Raw genomic sequence first — 15,386 nt, forward strand, 5'->3', positions numbered from 1 at the left:
CTGGTTTGTCTTGACTATATATATATTTAAAGATACTAACAGCAGACCATTATAGGCCCCAATACAAATACGCATTCAAACTATTTACTGCAGAAGGAAATTCTAGATTAAATTAGGATTATGGAACACTATGGGCCAGTCTGAAGCTTTGCAGTATACTTCCAGTTTTACAGAGGTTTCAACCGTTCACTGCAGTTAAGACTAGTCTTACAGCTTAGTTCCATATTATTTCAATGATCTGGGAAGATACTGAACAACAGCAACACCACAGGCAAAATGAAGGTTTGCTACAAAGCTTTTGCTTGCCAAAAAAAATCTATAAATTAAGGTTAAGGCTAAGATTAAGTGATGAGAGAAGTATTCAGAGAATGAAATGAGAGCTTTAACTTGGTTGTCTTTATTTAAAACAAACTTTCTGAAATCTGTGAATATTTTTCTTTAGGACTGCTTTTTCCAATGCATGAAGTTTATTTTGCATAATAAACAAACAAACCATTCACTCTCAAAAGCATTTCTTTGGCTAAACAGAACAATACCACAAATATTAAAAGGTACAATATATAATTCAGATTATGTTTCTCAATAACATTTTGTAACATATAAAACTTACCCAGTCAACAGTGCAGAAATTAACAGCTTCAGCAAAGTTGAAACCTTGGTTAAAGCCACTATGATAGGCTCTTGGAAATGTAATCACAAATTCACCAGCACACTGATTAGTTCGGTAAATCTAGGATAAAGCAAAGAAAACCAACATATGCCAAAGGGTAACATAAACATTAATAGTTTTTAGCCTTTTCTTTTATGAAAGCAAGAAGGACCCTACTAAATGAGACAAATGGCCCAGGGAGTTCAGGATTCTGGCTCCAGCAGTGACCAATGTTTCCCAGAAATCTACAACCAGAGCCTTAAGGCGACAGCCCTCCCTAATATTTGTCCTCACTTTCTGGTATCCATTATGTGTATGTGCCTTCATGTTACCTGTTGACTTATGGTATTTAGGCCTCTTGGTATGCATTATGTTCAGTTACATTTGCAAAGCTAATAAATGTTTGTTGTGCATCTTTTTTCCCCCTTTTTCTTTTTAAAAAGCTATTTGATACCTGTGTATGTATCATCTATCCACAATGACAGGTAATTGCCTGGACCATGGATGCTGAGGTGTCCACTTATTCAGCCAATTGAATAGCCTCTGACCCTGAAGTGCACTCTGTCACACATGTTTGTAAGTACAAATGGAGTCAAGCTGTAAATATTGCATTGAAAAGAAGATGCCTAGACACCATCTTGTATTCTGGCGGTAACATGTTCCTTAGTAGCAGGCTTGATGTCTGGTTGATATGATGTTCACTCCAATCACAACTCCTACCTAATTCCTTTCTTGGCTTGTCATCGAAACCACCACACAGGACAGATTACAGAGCATGAATGCTCTCACCAGGGCATGGGAAGGGGGGCAAGCATGCTGTGTCCTAGATGCAATATTTCATCCTCTGTCTTGTACCATGGCAGCTAAGTTTCTATATTACATGATATAAGAATAAAAGACACAACCAGTCTTTCTTCACCCAAGATTTTTACCCCAACTCCTCCCCCCCCCAAAAAAAAAAAAAATAGGAGCCAGCAACTGGAATAATTCACTTTTCATTTGATTGTAGTATTTTCTTTTCAATGAATGACTCCAAAGCATGCCCAGTAAGGAAAAAAATATTACATTATTTATATTTAGATCTATAGACACAAACAGTAATTATTATTTGTGAGAAACAAGGCATCTACAGAGAGAAGCATAATTCCTCACTATGGTTTTAAGCTCAGAGACAGCTAAGAAAAAACAAATCAATAGTGATTGGCTTAACTCTTTTTTCAATTAAGTCATTAAGAAACAATGAAAAAAATAATTACCATATATACTCAACTATAAGTCAACCTCATGTGTAAGTCGAGGTCAGGTTTTCGGGCCAAAATTATGGATTTTGCCATGACCCATGGATAGGTCAAGAGTAAAACTTGGAGGCTCTTTCAGTATGTGTACATGTGCATATGGAAAGAGAGACTCTCACTGAGGCTTTTCTTCATCGTTTCAGCTTTCATTTCAGCCACACGGACTGGTGGGAGGAAGGCTCTTCAACAAACAGCAATATCAATCCATCACCCAGGACTCTTTCTGCTTGGCTCTTTTTTGCTAAACTACTCTCCACACCACATGGGAAAATCTGAAAGAGCTGCTATTACATTTCCATAGTGACCCGTAAATAAGTCAACCTGGGATTTTGGGGTCAATTTTTGGACATAATTTTTTAGACAGTTATAGACAAGTATATATGGTATTTGCATCAGAACACAACTACTTCTCTTTGGGAAAAACAAACAAACAAACAAACAACTATTGCCAGGGCACAGAATGGATGGCTTATGGACTGAACCCTGCACCAAAAGGGAGAGGGAGAAAACAGAAGCTTAGTGACATACAGGCACACCATGAGACATCAATGTATTGGGATTCATAATTGTAACCAGTTGATGTAAAAGGTCTGGTTGAGATTCAAATAATTCAGGAGCCAGCTTCTTCATAACATCTTCTAATTGCTCAGCTGCATATCCTGGAGCTCCATACCATGTTTTAGGTTCTCCCCTGCAAAGATTTTTTTTAAAAGAACATAAATCAGAAAAGGAAATCATTTGTACACTTTCATGATGGAGGTGGGGAAAGTGTGGCTGTCCAAATGTTACACCTCAATGCAACTCTCACTGACACAAACCAGAAGAGTTAAAGGTGAAGGAAGATGGGAATTGCAGTTCAACAACATCTAGAGGATGACACATTTTCCACCTCAGCTTTAGGATTGTTTTTTCCCCTTTCATTTATAACCTCACTTTCTCCCAACACTGGACCCAAGATAGTTTACACATGTGTACTATAGGTAAATTTACATTTACTTGGGGTAGACTGGAAGGCAAGAAAGATATATGCAGAAATGCAAGAACAATTACATCCTAATGAATGTCAAAAAATGATAATTTACTTTCACCAATTATGTAAGGTCACATGCATACTAAATCTTGGTACTGGATAAACTCACCAGTGCAGATAATTAATAGAATAGCTCCAGTGGTCTTCAATATGCCAACAAAATGAAGAAAAGCACATCCCTACATACAGCCAGGGCAATTTCATTCCACATATATCTGCAGTGATGTGAGCAAGTACAGACTGTTCCATCACAGGCATGTTGTTCAAATTCCATCCACTATCAAGATATTCCTTTAAAAAATGAGTACAATTCACATTTCTGAGACAAGTAAACCAAGTTTAGAAAGTAGAATAGTTCATGTATTTAATAAGAACATGTTTCTAATTGGATAACTATATAAAATGCCATAAAATATTCAATGTTCACACCCTGCATCAAATTCAACCACTGCTTTAATACAAGTTGTTTGTACCTGTATTTTTGCACACAAGTATTACAGAGCACATCAGATATTTCTACCACACACAGCCTTAAATCCTTGAGGAAACATGCTTCTGCCTTCAGATGTAAAACAGAATCAAACTAAAGTTTTCATATTGCATTGCATGTGTTTTACCTCCATTTACATCCAGCAAGCTGACTCCCACAATAAAGGAGAAAAATTGAGGTAACAAGTATATGTAATTTGATGAGACATCTGAAGACAAAGCGGAATAGCACAGCTGATTGATTGCGCCTTCCCCATTCTCTTGTTGCACTGAATTTTATAAATGTCTTACTGTCTTGCAAACCTTTCTGAAGCTCAGTCTAAGTCAGGAGGATTCCCACTCATATGCTTCTGTGACTTGAAAGGAGCTATAGAACATTTAACACAGTCAGAGCTCATGCTCATTGCATTGGGTTGTGTTGGAAAACAGAAGAACTTCTCGCTGCTTCCAAAGTTCTACAGCTCCACATGAATCAGAAATGGAATGCTGAAAACCACAACTATTTTATAATCTATTTTACAGGGCTTGCAGAAATTGACTGAGTCCCAAAGTCAGACAGTGTCCCAAGGCCTGGAAATAGAGAACTAACTGAGTCTCAGGCCAGAGCACCAGATGGAGAGTCTGCACCTAGGATCTAATCCATAGCATTTGTTGACTGCAAAGGCCACAGCTATATTCCAGCCCAGAGAGGACTATGGGCATCTGTCACGCCTAATGATGGTTTCCCACTCCTGCTTCAAACTCTAAATCAGCTGTGGGTCCAGGTTACCTGAAATATATTCTTCTCCTGTATATTCTCTGATGCCAAGATCACTGTCCAAGATCCTCGTCTAGATGCTCCCACTATATGAGGTAGGCTGGATGGTTGGCAAGTATAGCCAGCCCTCCGTTTGCGAGGGGGATCCGTTCTGGACCCCTTCCCCCGAAAACAGAAACTCGCACACATTCAAGCCCCATAGGCTTGAATGTGGGTGCGTGCCCACACACGGCTATGGGTACGCGCCTTGGGTGTGTGCTCCATTTTAGTCCCCTCCATTTCCTCCTCGCGAGTAATCAAGGGTCACAGATATTAAGTCCATGCAAACAGAGGGGCAAGTGTAGCTCTTTTCTGGGGTGCCACCCTAGTTCCTCAGTGCTCTGCTCAGAGCACCTCCCTTATACAAACATTGTGTTGTTGTGGAGCTGAAGGCTTTCATGGCTGGCATCCATAGTTTTTTGTGGGGTTTTCGGGCTATGTGACCATGTTCTAGAAGAGTTTCTTCCAGATGTTTCGCCAGCATCTGTGGCTGGCATCTTCAGAGAATTGTGTTGTTGCTTCTTCAGGGCCTTCTTTATATTCTCAAGCTTTTCAGCTTTAAAAACATGCCCTTTTAAGATCTTGTGCACTGGGGCTACTAGTTTTTACTTGAACCTATATGCAACTTTAATTTGTTTTTAATTTTATATTTATTTTACATTTTAATTTCATGGTTTTAATTGGTTAATATTTTTTCTGTACATCACCCAGAGAACATTTGTGTGAGTCACAGAGACCATGAAGAAGAATTTAGAGTTCCCGAGTAGCATAAGATGTTCTTATAAAATCACTTGAAAGCTATGAAGAATGTACTTTCTTCATTCCTCTCTTGGAATCAGCAAGATTGTTCACATTTAAGATCTGAAATGTTAAACAGGTTGAATCTCCCTTATCTGAAATCCATGGGACCAGAAGCAATTAGGATTTCAGAGGGTTTTCTTTTTTTATTTTGGAATATTTGCATATACCTAATGTATATTTTGGAGATGGGACCCAAGTCTGAACATGAAATTCATGTATGTTTCGTATATATCCTATACACATAGTCTGAAGGCAGTTTTATACACAATCTTTTTAATAATTTTGTGCATGAAACAAAGTTGGTGTACACTGAACCATCAGAAAACAAAGGTGTCACTATCTCAGCCACCCCAGTGGACAATTTTGGAGTTGGAATATTTTAGATTCCAGAATTCTAGATAAGGACAACTCAACCTGTAGTGTGTTTTCACAAGTAATAAGCAGTTATAAGGTTAAAATACTTCCAGTTCGAGCTGCCCAACTGCATTTGTATATAGTTTTATATGTGTCTTTAAACAAACTATATTCCAAATATTAGTTAAGAATTAAATCCTACCTCTTCTTCTGGTCTTAATTTAATTTTCCCATCTCTCACAGGAAATCCACTGCCAAACTCCTTTGACGCAATATCAGCACCATATTCTACTGTGACATCCTCTTCAATTGTGCTAACAAGACGCCAGAACTCTTTCTCAACCAGTTCCGTTGGAACCATCTGAATAGGCGGGAGACAAAACATTACTCACTGGTGAAGATCAATCAAATAAAAAAAGATAAGAAAAGAAAAGAAGACAATGTCAAAATGTTTAGGTAGAAAGCAAATGGAATGGAAAGGAAGTATGTCCCTTGACATGAACATCTGGTCATAACCAACTGTAGGAGGCAATGCTCATTTCCGTTTACTAAGCTGAAGAGCCAGCGTTGTCCAAGCACTACTCTGTTGGGGTTGTGGCCAGCATGACTTCACCAAACGCTGTTACCTTCCCACTGAAGTGGTACCTATTTATCTATTTGCATTTGCAGGCTTTTGAACTGCTAGGCTGGCAAAAGCTGGGACTAATGAGAGGAGCTCAACCCACCATGCAGCACTTCGGCCTTAAACTGCCAACCTTCCAATCTTCTGATTGTCAAAATTGGTGTCTTAACCAATAAGCCATCACATCCCTATAAGTACCCTATAAGCACCATACTGATCTACAAATGGGTAAAGGGTTAAAATTAATATTTTAAAATGGGAATTTAGAGAGTATAGTAAAAGGCAGTAGAAAAAGCAGACCACATCCAAAGATGAGTTGATTCAATAAAGGAAGCAACAGCCATGAGTTTGCAAGACATTAGCAAGGCTGTTGATGACTAGGGCTCATAGGGTCACTATAGGTTGAAGCCAACTTGACAGTAAAAAAACAACAGCTTAGAGGGTACTGCAATATATTTTGTTAAATCATTTTAACTATCTTCTTAAATCAAAAATCAAACATATGAAAAGAAACAATAAAAAAACTAGTAGGAAAATGAGTTAGTTGGGTAGTGACTAATACACGAGGTACCACCGATAGTACATTATCTCTCTGAAAGCAACTATTTGTTAGAGTAGACAGCCTATAAATTTAAATATACAGCTGCACTGAATTTCATTAAAATAGGGGTTGGCAATTATATGGAGGCCAAGGACCAATTTTTCCCTCAGACCTCCCCACAACAAGCCCAAATAATTGCATTTTGCACTAAGGTCTCCCTCAAAATGGCAATAGGAAGTGATGTTACTTTCTGTCATCATTCTGGAAGGGGACTACAGAGCAAAATGCAGATATTTAGGTAGTACAGAGTTCTGAGGTACTTAGTGGTAGTATAGTTGCATTTTTACCATACATGGGAGGCTTTTTGCAAGGTTTGCCTGAAAATCATGCCAATCTTTCTAAAATTGATGACTTTGTGGGAGTGGTGGGGGGCTTCAGGAGCCACAAAAGTGGGCTCAGGGACAGAATGAGGGCCATAAACCACACTTTTGCTCTAAAAAACAACAAGGCAGGGGCTGAACGCATAGCAATAGCAAAACAGCCAGGAGAAGGGATCCCTTCCATGCCTAAATTTGCCCCATTCCAAATGTCTCCCCCCACACTGTCTTTCTCCCAGGAGGGATTAACTATGGTTTTTCATTCAAAGAGCTGAAAAGAAGTTGCCATTCTGGGTTTAAATCAAACTACCTTCTATGCATGTTATAGAAATGCATCATATTGATCCCTCCCACACCTCACAGTCACAGCTAAGGCATTCTTCATTCCTGTTATCGTACAGACCAACGAAGAATTGTTTTTTGAATTTATATTTTAATAAATTCTATAATGAAACCCAAGTTGTACACTCATTAGAAATGCAAACATACATGGACTGGCATATTGAAATAATCTGACTTGAAGGCATCTGCCATTTCTCCAAATGTGCGGAGCGTGTAGTCTCGTGCTGCCTGTTCAAAACCGAATGCTTCTTGTGGCTTATTACATTCCTGTGTAATTAAAAGAGTAACAAATTAACTGAGGGTTTTAATAATGTTGTACACAAAATAAGTACTTCTAAAATATGACAAAGTACACTTTACAAAGGTAGACCACTAGGGTCCCACTCTGCAATATAGGAACTATAGGCTGTAGCACTAAAGTGGGGGGAAAAGAGAAGGACTATGGCTGCTGCACTGTACAATGAAGAACATGGTAGAGGCAGATAGGTTGACCCCTAGAATGATGAAGAAGATTATCTGTAAAATTGCAGGCTGGGATAGTATGAAAGGGAACAAATGTTGACATTGACCTCCAAGGCAGGAGAGTCAATTTAAAAACAGAGATGAGATTTTGGATTCATGTTACTCTATCTCAACTGATGATTCTTTATATTTTGAGGCCAAGAAAATAATATTTTCTCCACATTTTTATTACCTGAGCTAGGCATTGAGGGCATCTCCAGTCCCCCTTGGGAACATCATGAAGAGGTGGTATTAAGCAAAAGGTATGGTAACTGTCATCACAACCATCACAGAGGAGCAGACGGTCCTCATCATTACCACTGCCACATAAGAGACACACATACAAATCCACCTGTCAAAAGAAATTGCCCAAGTAGAGAAAGATAAAAAATACTGGTCCCATTATCTAGTTTATTTTTATTGCAAAATTCATAAGACAATGTCTGAACAATATATCATGTAAAAATATGTCACATTTATGCTTGAATGTAATTACCTGTTTATTTTCAGATATGAAGAGTTACCAGTAACAAAAAATATTTGGATAGTTTGAAAAAAACCAATATAGAAACAGATGGATGGACAAACTAGAAGTGGAGAATATCAGGTACCTCATCAGCAAAATTACACTTCTAAAAAACATTTCTACCAAACCTCCTTAGGTTCATTTTATTATCAGAGTTGTGGCTAAAAGAGATGTAGTCAGACACTCTCTTCAGAGGAGAAAAAGAATCCACTTAGCAAAAATAGTAAAGGCTACTGCACCTCACGCTTTTATAAAAAAACAGCTTTCATATTAGAGAGTAAGATGGAAACCTGGAGAGAATACTTAACTAGTATTTGAGACAATATTGGACAAGTGAGTCCCAACATTGAAACCTCATTCTAGATGAAAAAGAATACAATGGAACTTTGCTACATCAACCTTTTATGAAATAAGCTATCATTAAATAAAATGACCTATTAAATAGTTTTAACACTAACCAAGAATATTTCTACCACCTACATCAAACTACAAACTGTATTCTCTTTGGATGACATTAAAAACCAGAAATAAGAATACTCACAGCATTATAGTTTTTCTTAGAGCGTCCCTTTACTTTTTCTCGATCTATTTCCCAAATTGGTTGTTTTTTTTCAACAGTTTCCCATTTCACTATGCTATGAGATTCTTTATCTGATAAAGCAAAACACAGTTACTACAAGGTTTTAGACAAAAGAAAAATAATAGTTCAAAAATTTATATAAGGCTAATATCCAATTAAAATAAATCTTAGCTAAATTATTTGAGTTTCTAATGATCATTCAGATTTGTAAGCATTCACAACAGAAACAGGAGTTCTAAAGAAACCATAGACCTTCTACTTTTGTCTTATTCATGTGTCTCTCAGCAATATTAATTGAAAAGGGGTTTCTCCTATGTGAAAGAGAAAGGAGAGGAATCTCTTCATACAAATAGGTCATTCCTCTAAAAACGTTTTTGAAAAAACATGAAGTCTGAACAGAATAGTTCCTGTCCTTGTAGCAGTAAAGTTAAATTTGAAAAACTTTTTTAAAATTCTTAATAAAATTCAAGGTTTTTTGTAACAAAATGCTAAAAACTGTCAGCATTTTGGCAAATGCTACAACCAAATGAATGCTGGTTTATTTACACTATTATGCCAAGCTACAATTTGAACCTTGAGATGAAAATGTAAACATAAAATGGGCAAATTTAACAATATTTATTTTGTTTTTCACTGATACACTCACCACCATCGGGTTTTGCAGGGGTGCTTCCCATTCTACGTCTCAAGTTGTGAGTTTTGGTTTCTGTAGTTTCCTCTGAATCAGTTTTAATATTAGTAGCCTTGAGGGAGAAATGAGTTTAATGTTATTCATTTTAACATTTGTTCAGGACTAATTACTTATCATGAACTTATCATATACAACAATGGAATATTCCTGTCAGTAATAGGAGGGACGTGTGTCTAAGTGATTCACCCTCTACAGGAAACCAATTCAGACAAGTGGTAAATCAGCTTTTATAGGTCTCCAGAGAGCCAGAAAGCTTCAGAGATTTTGCATTTGGCTTAGAAAAGCCTAAACTCAAATCTCTATTTAAATACTAATTTTGAGATAAGACTTTATAATGAAGTTATGTTGCTCAAGTCTCTGGTTTTAAAGGGTTTATAAGCATGTCTAACTAATAGCCCAAAAAAACCCACAAAAAACTCTGTCTAACTTTCTCTGGCTTATATCCTGAATGACCTCTCTAGAATCACCATTTCTCAGGCTCTGTTTAGTCTTTGTTAAGCAGACATTATAATGTATTTTTTAACTAAATTGTTCTGTAATTAACTGCAATAAGAACTTTTAAGCCCTATACAAACTAGAAGAAGCATGTAAACATTAGTAATATTTAAGATGTCAGCCATTTCCCTTGTTAAGAAGAAATGCAAATGAAACCAGAACCTGATTTCAAGTTCTGTATAAGTAGGAACCTTAATAACACTTATTCACAGTTACATGAGTGTCAATACTCCTTAAAGCCAGATCTTATTGCCTAAAGCCAAATCTCCCCAAGTACGGCAGTGGGGAAGCATTTGTGATTCCTTGGCCCACGCAGCAGCTCTTAAGAACTCTGCATCAACCTCATAATGAAAACTGTGTATATGGGATAATCAAAATTATAGAGTCTTCACTCTATGAAACTGTGTGAAAGTATTAAAACTGTTGTAGTCTCTGGAAAGGGTACAAATTTTTGAAGGCTTGATTATCTTCTCAGAATCAAGAGCCAAGTCTACCTCAGCTCTCATGCGTTTTGCTCGACGTGCAGATGGACAAGTTTCCGATGGCTGAACAGACTGTCTTTGAGGAATATCATGGGGTTTATACTCTTTGTCCTTTGTACCACTTGTAATATCTGGCTTCTGAAAACACTAAAAAGGCAAACAAACATCAATTGTTTATCTATGTTTGGTACAAAAACTGTCACAATTCAAAATCTACATAATGTATATTTAGTTGTTGGGAAAAATACATTACTATATTGACTATAAACAGATTGGGATAATAAATTCTACTGCCTACAAAGGTTGTATATCATCACTTAAACCCAGACGATTGCCAATGTAGTTGCTGCTGCCCAGCAGAAATATGCTCCAGAGAGTTCCTGAACCCAACAGAATAGATACTTGGAGATCCCAAACAGGTGTGGAGGAGGGGACAGGTGACAAAGTCTGAATCAAACCCAATGTTATTCATGACCAATTTCTATAACAGTAAAAATATTTATAAGTAAATAAACACAATATTTTATAGTCAATGTGATTTATATGGTATTCCAACAGCAAAGGGATTCAGACAATCCAGAAATTCTGCAGCAAAGATGGCAACAGCTGACATAATAAAATAAACTAAAACTATTCAAGTCTATGATACTATGCAAGTGGCCTACAAAATTTGTCAATTTTGTCATTTTTATGGTTTTCTGTTAATAGTGATCTCTGAGTGATTCTGTGGTTTTAAAAGAGATTGTTGTATATTATAACAACAGATACATGAGAATAACTATGTTCATCACTGGTAAGTGTACTTTGAAGCTGAAACAGCATGCCACACGTCTGTATCTATGGATATGTTGAATCTCTCAGGGTGACAAAATAACCCAAACAGTATTCAGGTAATATAAAGGAAGAGACCTAGGTTTTAATAATAATAATAAAAAGGCAACAGTTTTATCATATTTATACATTACTGAATAAAAAAATGAGTGTCCCACCTATTCCAAATAGTAGAATCAAGGGCAATGCAGAGATTATTAAGACAAAGCATATACTATAGGCTCTCTAATACATTAGTATAAGGTCATCTAAATCCATCAGTAAATCCATCAAGGTGCTGTTACCTTTTAACTTGAACTACATTTACAAATGCCCACTTAAATCGCAATTTCTGCAATCATCCTATATATAAATAGTGAATTCATTTTCTAAAGTCCGTATAGAATCAAAATGGCACCATTCCAAATTAAAAGGGAGGTATTCGTTGAAGAAAGATTTACCAAGTACCAATACCAAAACCTAAAAGTTCAGTTAGGATGCTACCTGAATGCTGGGTTGCTTGTGGGGTACATAAAAATATAGGCAAGATTTTGTTTAAACGGAAAAGGCTATCTTAGTGAAAAATACTAGGTAGTTTCTCTGCCACCAGTGATTAACACAGGCCCAACCATCCCAAAGGTCCGTGAAAGAAGCTGGAGGTAGAACTTCAGGAACTAATAACAACTGCTAGATGGATGCAGTGGCATCACCAGGGGTGTGTGGAGAATGAGGACAGCACCAGGTGACACCCTAAGGGGGGGGGGGGGCAGCCCTGCTCCTCAAACACCTACTCTTTGACAGAAATAGGTTGTGGCATTCATCTGCATCCCTTTAAAATGTTTAAAGAGATGGTGGGAGTGGGGTGAAGCTCAGTGGGAGGAGAAAGGAGAGGCTCAGAATTTTTTAAAATTAAAATTTCAAATTTTTAACTTTTAAAAACTTTTATGAATTTTCATTCTTTTAAATTTTCTCTAAAAACATCACATTTTAACCAACTATTTTCTATGCATATTTAAATATATTTAGGTTGTACATAAGATAATGTAATCTGAATGTATAATTTTAATTTTGCTAGTTGTTTATGTCACTACTGTTAGCATTACATTTGGTGGTATATGGGAATTACGATTTATGAGTACTATTAGTGCAAAAAAAGCATTACTGAGGATTCTGTATGGTGTGAAATGGGAGGAGGTCAAGGTGGAAGGTGACACCAGAGTTACCACACCAACCCTAGTTGGATGGATGTCTCAGGCCATAAAACAGCTTTAGGATTCATCCCTGAGCCAGTATTTCTTCCAGGAAAGATTGGAAACTCAACATTACCAGGGGAGGCGATCAACTGTCAAGAGAGGGTGGATATAACTGGCCAGGGAATGCATGTGAAGCCCAGAGAGGACGACCAGAGATTCATCCCAGCCTGTGACATAACGAGAGCAATAAGAAGGCTTTGCTGTTACGTAGGAAGAGGAATCTAAGGACTGCAGCTACCAAAAAAAACACAAACATGTTGTGGTGACCCCCAACCATAAAATTATTTTCGTCTCGATTCCTAAGACCATCGGAAATATATGTTTTCCGATGGTCTTAGGCGACCCCTATGAAAGGGCCATTTGACCCCCAAAGGGGTTGCGACCCACAGGTTGAGAATTGCTACCTTAAGGGTACTTTCCAAAATTTGATCTGATAGGCACATTGTTCCTATATCCAAACCACCAAAGCTGTGATAAGAAATATAGCTATGAAATATAACACTCTTAACCAAAAGTTTAGATCACAGAAAGGGGGAGGGGGGAGGGTGAGAAGAAGCTCCAGAGCCAAATACCTAACCTGTGCATCATTAAATGTACCTGGAGGGGATAGGAGTGAAGCCCCTGGCCAGCTCCAAAAGCTCACTTCCCCAGCTAACCAAGCTGTTCCTAATTGTTTGGCTTGTGTTCTGTCCCAAGCCTTTGAAAACCACACAGATGCTCAGGATGACACAACTTCACTGCACCATTCATAATGACGCTCCACAGCCTCTTGATATTGTCATGGCCTACAAATGGGCTCCCAGTAAATTTGGGGACCATTTCTACCAAATAAATAGAGAGGTTAGAACTTACTGTGAATGATCATTCTGGGATGGCAATAGGAGAAATCCACCCACTCATGGGTTAATCCCTATGCACCAACTGATGAGAAAGAAGTCCAAGTTTTTCTCTGCTGCAACCATTGTGACTCCATCCCTTCTCTGCCATCTGCTACATATTCCAAAACTCTCTGGACCCTACCTTATGCTATGTGCAAGTTATGTAAGTTTCAAGTCCTGAGTCTCAATTATTTCTTGAACCCACAAAACTGCTGCCTTTGCAAAAAATGAAAGCAGCAATCAATGCCTTAATTGCTAAACCAAACACCATAAACTTTCTTTAGGGCTGCATCAGCTCTTTGTATATCCACCTCTATGGCAATATTTCCCTTGCTTGAAACAATTGTCTCTAAGATAACAGCAGCTATTGGCCCATCCACCAGCAGAGCCTTCAGGAATGTTACTTCCTTTTTTTAAAACAAATTAATACAACTTCTGGCTATATCCCAGAAACCTTTTTGTATTCAAAGGAGTTCCCCATTCTGTTTTACTAAATCCTTGAACATACAGTATCAAGTAATTGTCTCCTTAAATTATCATTATTAACACTTTTTGATGGCAAAGTATCATTGGTAGGCTCTAAACCCAATGTTCGTTAACACCCTTCAAAAGAATCTTAAATGTTTCACTTTGGAGCAAACTATTGGAGGACACTTTTTTAAATGTCCTCCTCTGCTGAGGAATGACACTCCTCACTGAAGTCATCCTCCTCCACTATATCATCATGGCACTCCCCTTCCACTTTTATACCTAAATCAATGGCTATTTGTGAATTCTCTGCATGTTTAGACTTTTTGAAACAACTTTTTTTGGTTTGTTTTCTATTACTCTGTCCTTGAGGCCTGTATGTAAAATTCTCTTTCTCCGAATACTACCTTCTTTCTGTCCTTCTTCCTTTAAAACCTCACTCTGTTTTTTACTGGTTGAATTTATTTGAAGCTGGTAATAATATTCTCTAAATTTCACTGCATTCACCTAATTTATTAAATTCATTAATTTGTGTTTGCCAATTCACTGCATTAAATTCATTAATTCATTATTTTCCATTAACATTTGACTAATCTGCCCACTTAACATAGAACTCAGTTCCTTAGTTACTGCTTCCTTAATCATGCTTTGGAAGTTAGCAGGTATGCAGCCATTGTACCCTAGCCATTGTTGACATATTGGTTGACTGTTCATATCACTCTGTAGAAACCTGCCTTTGTTTCCACGGGTCTTATGACTCACACTGAGAACAACTTGATATGTAAACCTTAGGTAATTGATAAAGTCTGGAATCATTTTGTGCAGTATTGAAAATGGATTATCTTTTTCAATGGTTGCTGCGGTGCTGCCACTTCGTTCCTCTAAGCATCTGCTTGATCTTGGCACTTGTGCAGCAGATCTGCAATGCTGTATGTGCTTGTTCTGCCCCCCTGCCTTAGAATCCCTGAAATCAATATGGTGGCCCAAAGTGATGCTCAGAGATTTCATTGCTACTGCAGCTTCTTTCTATGGTTTTAAAGGCCAAGGTAAAGGGTCTTACCACTTTGATCTTCCTTTTCTATCTTTTTCACCAACTGAATTAAATCCACTGTTTCTCTTGCCTTAACTCTCTACCCCAGATCAGTTTCCTCTCCTACATTAGATCCACAATGTGGAATTAATTCCTCTGAGTCACTCTCACTGGAGGTCTAGAAAACCTTCCTGAATTCTCTTCATTTGTTATCATCAGAGACTCACTGAGTAGCAGTCATCTGGACTATGCCACATTTGTTTTTATCATGTCCTCCAATCTGCTGATCAGTCATTGGGGGTTGGAGTCCTCTTTTAATTTTGATGTGGTTGTCTAATTTATAGCCTCTGATGGAAAGAAAACCCCACTATTCTTT

General features: G+C 37.6%; 1 protein-coding gene across 2 annotated transcripts in view; it reads right to left on the bottom strand.

Annotated features, from left to right (window-relative positions):
- KDM5B (lysine demethylase 5B) overlaps window positions 1-15,386 on the bottom strand; it is a 76,429-nt gene that overhangs the window by 30,358 nt on the left and 30,685 nt on the right. For both annotated transcript variants that reach the window (XM_089514223.1, XM_089514222.1), the window contains 9 exons: window positions 10,584-10,718; window positions 9,550-9,646; window positions 8,865-8,974; window positions 7,991-8,149; window positions 7,444-7,563; window positions 5,617-5,775; window positions 3,084-3,265; window positions 2,473-2,635; window positions 611-730 (listed from right to left, as the gene is read on the bottom strand). In XM_089514223.1, the coding sequence (XP_089370349.1) occupies window positions 611-730; window positions 2,473-2,635; window positions 3,084-3,265; window positions 5,617-5,775; window positions 7,444-7,563; window positions 7,991-8,149; window positions 8,865-8,974; window positions 9,550-9,646; window positions 10,584-10,718 (1,245 nt within the window). The remainder of the gene's footprint in view (window positions 1-610; window positions 731-2,472; window positions 2,636-3,083; window positions 3,266-5,616; window positions 5,776-7,443; window positions 7,564-7,990; window positions 8,150-8,864; window positions 8,975-9,549; window positions 9,647-10,583; window positions 10,719-15,386) is intronic.

The sequence above is a fragment of the Sceloporus occidentalis genome, unplaced genomic scaffold (genome assembly GCF_023333645.1).
Source record: "Sceloporus occidentalis isolate IW3139 unplaced genomic scaffold, rSceOcc1.0.p SCAF_3, whole genome shotgun sequence".
NCBI classification, from domain to species: Eukaryota; Metazoa; Chordata; class Lepidosauria; order Squamata; family Phrynosomatidae; genus Sceloporus; species Sceloporus occidentalis.